The following is a 13,941-nucleotide window of genomic DNA, read 5'->3' on the forward strand; positions in this document are numbered from 1 at the left end:
AAAAAACACGGGCTCAGTAGTCGTCAGCTGTGAGGCTGAATATGTAAACACACTGGTGGCAGAGCTGGCCGGTGAATGTGCAGAGGACAAGTGTCACAAAACTGCAAGCATTTTCCTCGATACAATACAGACAGAGGTTAGTTGAAAATTTGATTTGCATTAAACGCTTTGATCTACATTTCTAGTAAATATGTGTGTACCAGTTGGGAAAATCTGGAAAAGAAGTCCGTGTAACATACAAGCACGAAACTCGCATGTCACGTAGAAGGCCTGGTGACTGCCGTAAACGTAAAAATAAATAAATAAATAAGTAATAATAATAATAATTAAATAAAATAAAATGAGGGGGAGCACGTGTCTAGTATAGCTGTAATAGCACTCGAAAACGTGGCGAAATTCGACATTCTAAATCCAACGAGCCTTGCACCAGTCAAGAGTAAACATTTATATAAATTTATATTGTTTATAAATGGGATTTGTGGGTAGCGGCATATCAAACTTATATTGTTTATAACTGGGATTTGTGGGTAGCGGCATATCAGTATTTCATGGTATCTATAAAGGTGGCCCCTCCAATCAAGCGCTGCCATTTGTGAGGCCACCAATTACGACTATCCACGGTAAGTTTAGTTTTTATTTTTATTTCTGATAGAGGCTCGCTGTCATTTTTTAAAATATGGCTTGCCAGTGGAGAGAGGTGAAACGAAAAGTGCCAATGTTCGGCAGGAAAAATTCACTGTGGGATATTTAGCAACAACAATGTTTAGGATGCAGTATACAGACAAAGAATAAGTTCCATATATTCATTAAGGAAGCCACCAAACTACCCACCTCCATCTCCCAGAGAATCTCCACACCACACCGGTAAGGCACAATGGTATAATTTTTGAGGTCCCTCGTTAGGTTAGGTTAGATTGTGCTAGCTTATGGTAGGTTAGGGAACCGAGAGGGTGGTCAAGGGGAGGGCAGCCTCACTAGCTAGATTAGCTTAGGTTATAGTAGGTTAGGTTAATGTCTATGGGGGTAGGGGGGCAAGGGAGGGCGCATCCCCATCCCGGCAAGGATAGGCTAGGGAAATATTCTCCCAAAGGTAGCTATCAAATTACATATAGCAAAATTTCCAATATTCCCGAAATATTAAGGGAAGTTTCCTTAGGTTTATGAACACCCATAATTTTTCTTTTATCCCCCCTCCTCCCAAAACCCATAATACCCTACAGGCATCCTAGCTTGTTTGAGGGGTGAGGAGATGTTGGGTGGGGAATTGGGGGGGTGGACTTCTTATCAAGAAATACCAATTACTTTAATTTTTGGGTATTATTAAATAAGTGCACCTGTCTCGGTAAAAAAAAATGTTCTCAGTGAAGTATTTGTGCAATATATAACACAGTGGTGTATATCTTTATCACTGTAAATTGTTCATTCTAGATATATTAATTTGGCAACTCTTACCAGTAGCAGTGCTCTGTATTCTATTCTTGCTCCTCTCCAGGAGTAGCAAACTTGGGGACTTGGTGGGAAATTGGGGTTTCAGGATGGGGAATGCCAAAATAGGGTAAATTTGGAAACCTTAAAAGTCTGAGAAAACACCACTTTTGGGAGAAAAACCTAAAATATAGTCAACAAACAGAGGGATATTGCCCCACCCACCTAACATTACCTAACCTAAAGTAGCTGTGGGGACTTTGCCCTCCCTGGACCCTCCTTAAGGATTCTAACCTAACCTAACTTAACCTAACAATATCTAATCTAACCAGACCTAACATTACCTAACATAGCTTAAACTAGCTGGGAAGCTTCCTCCCCTGGATCCCCCTTATGGATATTAATCTAACTTAATATTACACCAGGACACCACACTAACAATGATTTGGAAGTATTCATAAAATGTACAGATCCCTGGGCTTCCCACTCTAGTGCAGGAAAAAAATTGAGTAGACCCAGATCGCAACCTGTACACGTGTCTGATGCCATGATGAAGGTAGAACTGGCATGGCAGCTCCCCTGCTGCCTTTCATACCCTTGTGGAAGACTACACACAAACTAATTCCAAAAAACAAAGGCCATTTGAATTAGTGGCACTATATGCAGTATAAATGTGTGATGCATAAAGCCTTATTTGATTACATATTAATATGATAATTAATTTGCATTGACTGCAATAAAAATATCAGTTAGAAATACAGTGGTGAATAAAATACCTGTCACAGGTCTAGTTACTATGGTGACAATGCAGTCACAGTACCTGCATACCAGCATACTAACACACACATTACACTGTATCTCGCCAAGCTAGCCTCATTGGCATGGACTTAGAATTTTTGATGCAGTGCAATATGAATCATGTCGCAGTAATGTAACCATATGTGTCCCCAAAACAAAACCACCACACATGTTGTACAGTGAGTATTCATTACCATATATGCATAATTTAGCTTATCCATGAGGAGCTGCTATTTGTAAGATTAACCATTAATTTTTATCAGGTTTATTGTTAAGGTAGCTCAGGTTAGGTTAGGTTTAGTTAGGTTAGCTTGGGTTAGGTTTAGTTAGAGTAGGTTAGGTTAGGTTTAGTTAGGTTTCATTGGGTTAGGTTTAGTTAGATTAGGTTTTAGTTAGGTTTAGTTTGGTTAGGTTAGGTTTAGTTAAGCTGTCTTTTGAGTGTCATTTTTCTGGTAGCTTTTGGTGTTTTTTGGATGAATCTCTGCTTGTTTTACATGTGTGAGAGGGGGGTATATAAAAAAAACTGTTGATTTGTGGCAGAAACGATTACTAGATTCATTCAAAGCACATAAAAATTTATCAGAAAAAATTTGTTTTGTCCAAAAAATGTTAGGTAGGTGCACTTATATAATTTTACCAATTTTGGGGGAACTTAGTACTTTCAGTTAATATGATTGAAGTAGATATTATGGGGTAATACTGGAGTTTATATCCTGTCAGCTCAATTTTTTTTTTACTTCTAAAACATATTTTGGTAATTATCTATAGTCTTTCCTATGCAAGCCAGTAGTTTTCAAGCTTGGACATTTTCAATTTTTATTTGGCCCACACAAAGACTGTCGTGGCAGAGCACAACAACCCAGAAAAAATAAAATCATTAAGAAAATATTAAACCTAACCTAACATAATCAAAACTTAACCTGACTAACTCAACCGAACCAGACCTAACCTAATCTAACCCAGAATTAATATAAATTTGTTAAGAAAATGTTAAACCTAAGCTAACCTAACATAGGGAGCATTCAGTAGTAATGTTGAAGAAGACCACGTAGGTGGCAGCCATGTTGACTGTCAAGTTGCAACAGAAAGACTGTAGAAGAAATATGTCTTAAAAGTCTCAATTATCATAGAAATGAGGTAAGTGATGGCTTATAAACTCCAATAATACTTATTATAGGTTCATCACAGTGGAGAAACAAAGTACAATCAGAATATACATTAAAGGTCCATGAAAATAAAAATATAAAAGTGCTAATCAATGGGAGAATCAATCCATTACCTTTGCATTATGAAAAGTATTTTCAGTGGAAAGTGTACGAGGTGTGTCATTAAAGTTCCAGGACTGGTGCCACACAAGTTTTATTTCACATCCAGGCTACAAACTATAGGTTATCTCCTTCGAAGTAATCCCCCTGGCACCGCATGCACTTGTCCATCCTTCTCTGCCAGGCTTGCATGCACTGCTGGAAGGATTCTTGCGGGATGCTCCTCAGCTCCGTCGTCACGGCCTTTTTGATGTCGTCCGCATCATCAAAACGGGTCCCCTTCATGACCTCCTTGAGCTTGGGGAAGAGGAAGAAGTCGCACGGAGCGAGGTCAGGTGAGTAGGGCGGTTGCTCCAGCACGGCGATGTTCTTCTTGGCCAAGAACTCTCTGATGCTCAGGGCATTGTGAGCAGGCGCATTGTCGTGGTGAAGCAGCCACGAGTTGCCCTGCCACAACTCCCGCCTCTTCTCGCGCACTGCACGAAGCAGACGCCGCAGTACTTCTTTGTACACATGTTGGTTGACTGTCTGGCCCTGTGGCAAGAACTCGCAGTGGACGATGCCCCTCACATCGAAGAAAGCGATCAACATGACCTTGAAGCTGGACCTGGACTGCCTTGCTTTCTTCGGCCGTGGCGACGCCGGACTCTTCCATTGAAGGCTCTGGCGTTTGGTCTCCGGGTCGTACTCAAATACCCAGGACTCATCGCCGGTGATGACTCTCCTGAGCAAGTCTGGTTCAGTTTCCAGACGCTCGAGGATGTCCTGACACACCTGCATGCGTCGTCCCTTCTGGTCATCGTTCAGGAGTCTCGGCACCATCTTCGCACAGACTTTCCGCATGCCCAGATCTTCAGTGATAATCTTCCACACGCTGTTGTGGTTCATGCCAAGCTCATCTGCGATCTTTCGAACAGTCAACCGACGATCGTCACGCACCATCTGCTTGACACGCTCAACATTGGCCTCATTCCTGCTCGTTGAGGGTCTTCCACTCCTGGGGTCATCTTCCACGTCCTCCCGGCCCTCTTTGAACCTCTTGCACCACTCAAAAACACGTGAGCGTGACATTGTCTCATCCCCGTACACTTTTTGCAGCATACCCAGTGCTTCTGACGGCGTTTTCCCCAACTGCACCAAAAACTTCAAGTTTGTTCGCTGTTCAGCGCTCATTGTTAAACGACCTGCAACAGAGGACATGATTTTAAAAGCACGTAAGAAAAAGATTAGTGACTGTAGAGGGTTGGGAGCGCAGTTGTATACTCCAGAAGGATTACTTTGAAGGGGAAATATGGTGGTTTGTGGCTTGGGTTTGAAATTCATCTTTTAGGACACCAGTCCTGGAACTTTAATGACACACCTCGTACTCTATCCATATTGTAACTTATGTCAAGGAAGCCTTCATCTTGAGTTTGTTAGTATTTTTAACAAATTTTTGGATCTACATAATGATACCGGGATAAAAAGCCATTTTTATTGTACTGTACTGTCAATTAAAATTATTAAGAAAAATAAAAAAAATATGGGGATCCTCAAGAATACTGAAAGTGATTGAAAATATAAATTCTTGATATTGTAACCATATTAATATACGTATAATATGAAAAACATTTCAATAAAAAGATATTACCACATAGGATTCTTATTTTTGCGATAAAAATTTCTTGGTAGCATAATTTTTTTCTGAAGAAATTCACCAGAATTGGAGGATTTTCTTTCTATAGGGATTGTTAGAAAATGAGAAGAAAAATATAAACTAAAAAAAAAAAAAATTAAAGTATATATGTATGTCATGGTATTCACACAGATGTCTACAGAATATTACACTAATGATGTTAGTGTTGGTACAGTCTTCTTTCCTTTCCTTTAGGTGTGAATGTTTGCCCTTAATAGGCAGAGCATTTATATTGGTGGGGCAAGACTTGCCACCAGGATCAAGGAAGTGCTGAGCCAGGGTACACACACACCACGTTGTGTATCGTTTTTCCAGAAAGGTATGTAAGAATGATTATTGTTATGCATCTGTATATATATATATATATATATATATATATATATATATATATATATATATATATATATATATATATATATATATATATATATATATCAGATAGATTTGTGTGTGTGTGTGTGTGTGTGTGTGTGTGTGTGTGTGTGTGTGTGTTTGCAAATTTACTGTTTTTGTCTTAAAGTCATCACAGTATTATGAAGATATCTTTGTGTATTTTAGTATATCATAAGAATCTTTTTTGTGGTAGTCTTCCATAATTGTTAACAAAGGCTTGTTTAGTGTAAAAGGCTTAAATCTTAGGTTATTGGAATTCCTTTTCAGATAAAGTTTTATTCTAATTTCATTGAAAAGGAACATATAACTTTAAGTTATGATACTGTTCTTTTTGCAACTAGGTTGATTTAAATCAGTGTTGCAACTTGCAATTAAGTATTGTCATATTATTATTATTTTTATTATTATTATTTATTTATTTATTTATTTATTTATTATTATTATTAATTATTATTATTATTATTATTATTATTATTATTATTATTATTATTATTATTATTATTATTATAATGATAATGATAATAATAATATTATTATTATTTTTATTATTATTATTATTATTATTATTATTATTATTATTATTATTATTATTATTAATATTATTTGATTTAATTTTATTTTGTTTATTATTTTTTTAAAGACTTACAGCAGATATCTGGATAGCCCTCACATTATATTGTACCCTTTCATATTTTGGCCATGTTGATTTGAGTCACAATCAGAGCCAGCCACTAGTTAATTAACCAGGTACACTGATCTCATGTGATATACAGAAAATATTAAGAAGGCCACTGGCCAGGTTCAAAAGATTTAGTTTGAAAAAAAAAAAGCCCACTTAATGCCATTTCTCAAGAGAGTTCAAATAGAAAACTCAAATATTGTAGAATAAGTGTCTTGAAACCTCCCTCTGGAAAGAGTTCAAGTCATAAGAAGAAGGAAATACTTGACACTTAACTAATAACTGAGTACACTATATTTTTTATTTATTGCTAAAAGTTTTATTTTATACTTAGGTACTTACAACCCATCTCAACATCTCGTATCCCGAACAATGGCAACGGTGCGATACTTAAACCAGCAGGAAGCTGTCAACGTTGATTTAGAACTGTTTAATGATTATCAGTTCAGTGTAGACCAGCTGATGGAACTGGCAGGAATGAGCTGTGCACATGCCATTGCTGAGGTGGGTGACACTTTTTGCCATCAGCTTCAAAAACATTGCCTATCTTTGCAATAAAGAATACATGTGAACTGCACACCTGTATCTATTCCTTAAGCCATCCATGATCTTGTGTTTATCAGTGAATTATTGTTTTGAAAGGCAATGTCTGTAATTACATTAACATTGCCATTGTTCTACTTTCTCCCTTCTTCCTAAAGAATGTCTAGCTTTTGTAGACAAATTAAATAAAAAAAAAGAAGGAAGAAAGGAAGCCCTGTACTCCAGCAGGAAATTTGCAAATGATTCATCATGTGTATTGGAAATATGAGGGATGTATGAATAGCTGAGTTCCTTAAATGCCATTTACTTTAAGAATCTAAGTAGGATATTTGTTTATAATATGTGCATATATTTTATGTACTTTAGGTCAACATTGCCTGTAAAATCTGGTAGGCAAGATGTAAATTCACTTGTATTCACAAGGAATCCCTCACATTGGAACCTTCAGGTCTCTTTGGGGAGAGAGAACTGATCAGCTGTATATCATTAAACAGGCATACAACCCAGAGCAGAAGAAATCTGTATTGGTGTGCTGCGGTCCTGGAAATAATGGTGGAGATGGGCTTGTGTGCTCCAGGCATCTCAAATTCCTGGGGTTTTCACCAGTCATCCTGTACCCCAAGCCAAATGACAAACCACTCTTCAACAACTTAGTGAAACAATGTCATATGTTTGATATACCCTTTATTGAGGCAATGCCAGATCTTTCTGCTCTTGACAAGTGAGTAATGATTAATGCGATTTTTTTTTCATATGAATTTATGCTCTTGAGTCTTCTTTTATAATTAAATGCATTTCTATTCACTAATTCATTCAACATGTGTAAGTCTGTTGAACTTTTATATCAGTTATCCAACTTATTTGATTGTGCATTGATACATAAAAAATTTAAAAAAGGCAGCTGGTTATGAAATGTGGAATCTTTGTCTATTGGTGCTTTATAATCCACAGAGATATAGGAAATTTTATTTTATTATTTACTTTTAGGTGCCTGAGTTTATCAAATATGATGTGTCATTGTCGGTTGAGCAAAGTCAGAAAGTGAGACATCTGTTATCTAAGTATTCCAAAGAAATTGTATGCTAGGGTACTAATTTATTAGGTTGTAAAAGATAACAGATGTACTAAATAAAGTAGAATGAGAAGTCATTGGTCAGATAATGTGAGATTATCAATCAAGAAATATATCAGAACAATATTATGTGATCCTGTCATGGGCTAAAAGTCTGCAAGACTGCATTTATTAGAGAGAGAGAGAGAGAGAGAGAGAGAGAGAGAGAGAGAGAGAGAGAGAGAGAGAGAGAGAGAGAGAGAGAGATCCATCTGTGGTGAAGCAACTAGTTTTTTTTTCTTTATGTAGGAGGGACACCAGCCAAAGGCAACAAAAGTAAAAAAGAAAAAAAAATGTTTTACTGAGATGCTGGTCCCTGAATAGGGTCCAAAGCAGTAGTCAAAAATTGAAGGGTACATGTAGGTATGACACCTAAGCATTAGGCAGTGAAGATTTCACAGCATTAGGATGGTGAAATGACTGTGGAGTAGATGGAAATGGAAGGTTGTGGGTAATAATGGAAAAATGTATCAGGTATTGGATCTTAACAAGCAGGCCTTGGAAGTGGAGAACTATAAAGTGAATAAGGAGGAATACATAGATGGTAAATACTTTATAGACAGAAGGAACATCTCTTCTAACATGGGAGAGAGGAGCAGATGGAGAAGTTTGAAATGGTGTGAATGCAAAAGTTAGTGTATTTCTAAAATAAATTTCTGCCTGGGTGATCCTTTGTTGAAAATTCCTGTAGGAAAGCAAGGCAACAGTAGAAATTAAGTTGCCAGCCATCAGCCACTTTCTATTCAAGCTTTTTACATATCTCATATGAAATCATAATTCTGCAGTAGAGTCATCATACAGTTGCAAACTATGATACCTCAGATGTGGAGAAACCATATATATAGTTATATATGTGGATACATGAAAATTGCTAGTATGGATTTTTTATTTGATGAAACCTTGTTCTTTGATCAGGAGTTAATTGACTTGTCAATTATATGATCCTGCTCCAGTTACATCTTAAATGTCCATATTTTGCTTTACATGCAAAATAAGCCTAAAAAATTTTAACTGTACTTATCTGTATTCCAGAGAATATGACTTGATTGTTGATGCCCTCTTTGGCTTCAGCTTCAAACCTCCTGTACGGCCACTCTTTGTCCCCATCCTGGAAATTCTTTTTCAAGTATGTATCAGATTGATTGTTGATTGGTCAGTCCAAAGTATACTTGAACCCAGGATATCTTTAGTTCCGTAACTGATGCAGGGTTCCCTCAGGTAATTCCCTTCACAGAACAGTTAAGCGTAGCAATTCTGTCACACCACTGCCACGACATCATTATTGCCAATGGATCAGTGAATAGAGATTTTGTGCTACAAGTGAACTCACTTTTTGCTATGAATTAGAAAATGTGATTAACCTTTTCGCCCATCACCCTGTGAACTAACTTTCCACATAGACTGTACAGGCATTGTATATTTTCATATGATATTTCATTAACACATCTTCAATAGGTATAATACAGGATTATTTTGCTACATTCTATGTTATAAGCATTGTTAATCTTCTCTGTAGACCACAGTGCCAGTCATCAGTGTTGACATACCGTCGGGTTGGCATGTGGAAGATGGCCCACCCAAAGATGTTCCATCCATAGCACCAGACATGTTGGTCTCCCTCACTGCTCCAAAGCTGTGTGCTAAACATTTTAAGGGTTTGTGATCCATGTATCTTGTTTGTTAAGATGCAGCTGTAGTTTCATAGTAATGTGCTTTTAATTATAGTTGTGTTATAAGTTTATGTGCAAAGAGTATATATATATATATATATATATATATATATATATATATATATATATATATATATATATATATATATATATATATATATATATATATATATATATATATAAGAAAATATGATAAATTAATAATGTCTGGTATTGAAACTATTGTTTGAAGTTGATATTTCTTTTAGCTAGGTCATATATATATATATATATATATATATATATATATATATATATATATATATATATATATATATATATATATATATATATATATAAGATTTAGCTAAAAGAAATATAAGGGGAGGTTGTACGGGGTCAGCCTGATCTTTTATTTATTTATTTATTTATTTATTTATTTATTTATTTGTCATATTCTGCATTTTTCCACATTTTTTTTTTGACATGATTATGAAACTTTTTCTTTTTACCTAATGCAGTGAGGTGTCTATCATGAAATTCCACAGCTTCACATGCTGTGACACATGCATGATAAATTTTTTCTTTTCCCAGATTTTTTTTTCTGATAGTCCTTTTTCTTTAGTCTCCTATGAAAATCTACGGTTCTCTCTCTGTGTACTACAAAGAATGGGAATTTTTTGCTCTAACTAATATTTCTGGAATTTATATAAAAAATAAAAATACATATATATATATATATATATATATATATATATATATATATATATATATATATATATATATATATATATATATATATATATATATATATATATTCATAAATCCAACAGATTACGTATCTGTATCTGATATCTTTTGCATTAATATATAATTTAATTTAAATAGTGGAACACTAGTTTTTACCTAGAAATATGGCAAAGTATAATAAAATTCTGTTACCGACCCGTCCCCCATGTGCAAATTCAAGCATGAAATCATGAATCGCTTTAGGCCTATGTACAAAACCAATCAGAGTAACTAAAGGAAACTAAGGAAACTATGTCTGCTCTTTCCACATATCCTGATGTATATATCCGGTGAATTTCAAGTCCTTAGCTGTAATAGGTAAATTACACTAACTCCTTCAACTGTATCGCTTGATATCTCAAAATGGCGGATTTTGCCATATAAAAATGATCTCTGTTGTTATTCCTGTTACTCAAATATGAGCTACTGCAGCTTATGAAAATATGATAAATTAATAATGTCTGGTATTGAAACTATTGTTTGAAGTTGATTTTGATTTTTGACAAATATTTGAGTCAAATTTTTCTATTTTTCATCAAACTAAAAGAAAAAAAAAACATTGTATAAGAAAAATGATAGCAGACCATGATCTCCCATCCTTCCTGATTAAAATCCTTTTTGAATGAAAGAAATTGGTCAATAAATAAGGGAGGAGATATGAGTTGAATATGAGCAATTTAACATGGGATTCAGGATTCTGCAACCTATAATCTATATATATATATATATATATATATATATATATATATATATATATATATATATATATATATATATATATATATATATATATATATATATATATATATGGCTTATATAAACTAGGAGTGTTTATTAACTGGTGAGCCAAAGTAAATCCCTACTTCTTTATGCCATGCCCCAGGGTAGGGAAAACAAAGAGGAAGTTCTCAGTTTTCTTGCTGTCTTTTTAGTCATCCTTTATAACATGGAAGGAGAGAGAATTAAGTGATGTGAGGAATGACTCCTTCCTGAAAATTGCTCCCGTCGACTATCCATAAGTAGAATTCATATCTAGTAACTCTAATAGAATTGGCATTACTTAAATACAGGTTTAGATGATTAATATTTAATAGGTTTAGATGATTAATATTTAATGTCATTTTGCCATATGTGCATGTTTTTTTTGTCTGACTAGCATACGAGATGTGGTTTTGGTATTGTATTGTAAGTATGGACAGCCTAGAAACGACATCACCCTTATATACAGCCCATACAAGGCTGACAGTGTAAAATAAATAGTAATGAAGGGAGAAATGTTTGAATAAAATTATGTTATTGAGCTGAAGTAGACAAGATAAGCAGCCAACAATTACTAATCTCATTTCATAAGATCTGCCATTCTAAAATGTTATCCAAAAGCAACTCTGGATTGTAAATTACTATTTGATTGATGCACCTGTAGATTTTAACCTGCAGAAGCTTATGCTTTTAATTTATTGTTTTTAGTACCAGGCTGGATCAGATGAGAAAAATTGGTGGTTAGCTACATAGTGCCTGTTTCACGATATTAACAACAATTAATTCAAGCATGTTTCACCACGTTGCAATTTGCCTTGCATGTGGTGCTTATAAGGATCATCTGCTCCCCTGTAACTTAGGATTTATACACTATCACTACATTAATGAAATCTTGCCTCAAAATAGTGGTAAATTTGGGTGAAAAATTTGCTTGTATGACAAAATACAGTGCTTCATTTTCACATTTCATTAAATACTGATAATCTGAACTTTTATTTAAAGCAACATCAAGGCAATTTCAGGAATTCCCAGATATGAAAGCATTTGAACTGTTTTTACTAAGATAGTTGAGGAGAACAATTTCCAAGAATAATGTCAACTTTATTGACTTCCTCTGTACTCTTAACCCCATGTCTAAGGGCTGATTAAGCTAACCACATGTATCAAGTACCATTATGTATTGAATGACTGGATTGCCAGATCCGTACATTTAGACAAAGTATAAAATGGTTCTGCAAGCTTACTGGATGTGAGTTATGTAGCCATACTATTTTCTTTGTATTGCAGGTCGCTATCATGTCTTAGGAGGACGTTTTGTGCCTCCCAAGTTGAAAGAGAAGTATCAGCTGGAGCTTCCACCTTATCCAGGCACCAGTCAGACAGTGGTGCTGACATCCAATACTCAGCAGTAGAGTAAATTGGGAACAGTCTGATGAGTTGACATCAAAGTACATAAATTCATATAAAATGTTTCAACAAAATACATTTGATATTTTCATATATATATCAGTTACTTGTGATAAAATAATTATGGTTATCTTTGAGACTTTCTTTTCATCCCGAATAAACATGATTATTTCACAGATGCATTTGTTAATCTATGGAAAAATTTTCATTCTTTATTATTACTACAGTATCATTCATGAATACACTTGTCCTGTTGACAATGCAACATAGTGAATACTGAAGTTTTATGCTGCCTTTGTTAGGATGACTGATGTAAATTTTTTGCAAAATGTGAACTTGGTAATTCATTTACATGCTAGACGTATTGTCATATGCTTGTGCCAATATTTGACACAAGCACATCTAAGAGAATTTGAAGGTAAAAGTTTTTATGGTATATATTGCTGGATATAGAAGTAGCTTTAAATGTAAAATATCGCTGCCGCCTCCCATTCAACTGTTGATCAGTTTCTGTTAAAACTGATGACAACAGAAGATATATTTGTCATTCACCAACTCAGAATAGAGACATGTTTTTATGACCACAAACAGAGTTTGGTTTTAAATAAATGCATAGATGGTTTGATTAATGAATGCAGAAATAGATATTTAATATTGATATTGAAAGCACCTTTAAGGTGTACCACAATAAATTTCTCTGGGGAGAACACCGTTTTTTTCGTTTTGCTTCATCACCAATCTGGACAAAGAAATACCTCAGCTTAGTTCAGTGAAGGCATTCACTGCGTAAGTATAAGAACAGATTATTCTTGATAACCAAAGACCAGACCACAAGTTATGCCAAGATGGTTCCTGAGTTTTCTTAAGCTTGGAGAGTATATTAAACTGGATTTGGTTTCATTGGACTGGCTTTACCTATTGATGTGAAGAAACAATGAAACTCGGTCCTCTGAAGGTGGTTTTACAGTTAAGAAATTTCCCTGACTATGAAAGCAACCCCTGGATAAATATAGACGTAAAGATAAATGTTTTGAGAAAAGACCGAGATGGTGCTGTTGGTGCCAGTGTCCAGCAGAATAATTGCAATATGTGAAGAATACAACATGAAGTTGTGTTAGATGACAATATAAAGTCTTGTCATGCTGTCTGGTACATTTCATTCAGCATTCTACACAGGCAACCTCTCTACCATGACATTTCCTTTTAAATGGAACTATTACTATGATCAGCATTACAAATAAACTTTATTTGGTTTTTAAGACAAATTTGTCATTTAGATATGCTGATATTGTTTTAATAAGGATATATTCTACTCTCAAAACTTTTGACATGAAATTCATCCTTTCATTCAGTTGTCAAATATTAACAAATATACATTGTTTATTCAGGAAACTCCAAAGTGAAGTAAGGTGACTGAGTGCGATTATTTTCAATTATTTAAAAAATGC

At 34.9% G+C, this 13,941-nt stretch overlaps 1 protein-coding gene across 3 annotated transcripts; it reads left to right on the plus strand.

The window, feature by feature from the left end:
* LOC135103542 (NAD(P)H-hydrate epimerase-like) lies at window positions 1-13,204 on the plus strand. Of its 3 annotated transcripts, none has more exons than XM_064009956.1 (7): window positions 1-136; window positions 5,359-5,482; window positions 6,570-6,739; window positions 7,273-7,499; window positions 8,922-9,015; window positions 9,406-9,544; window positions 12,374-13,204. In XM_064009956.1, exons 2-7 carry the CDS (start codon window positions 5,365-5,367, stop codon window positions 12,496-12,498), a joined length of 873 nt encoding a protein of 290 aa, XP_063866026.1. In that variant the 5' UTR covers window positions 1-136; window positions 5,359-5,364; the 3' UTR covers window positions 12,499-13,204. The 3 variants fall into 3 exon arrangements, with proteins under 3 accessions (XP_063866026.1, XP_063866027.1, XP_063866028.1); XM_064009957.1 differs by lacking the exon at window positions 1-136 and adding an exon at window positions 483-620; XM_064009958.1 differs by lacking the exon at window positions 1-136 and adding an exon at window positions 738-864.
* Window positions 13,205-13,941: the final 737 nt, after the last annotated feature.

Source organism: Scylla paramamosain, chromosome 9 (genome assembly GCF_035594125.1).
Source record: "Scylla paramamosain isolate STU-SP2022 chromosome 9, ASM3559412v1, whole genome shotgun sequence".
Taxonomy (NCBI): Eukaryota; Metazoa; Arthropoda; class Malacostraca; order Decapoda; family Portunidae; genus Scylla; species Scylla paramamosain.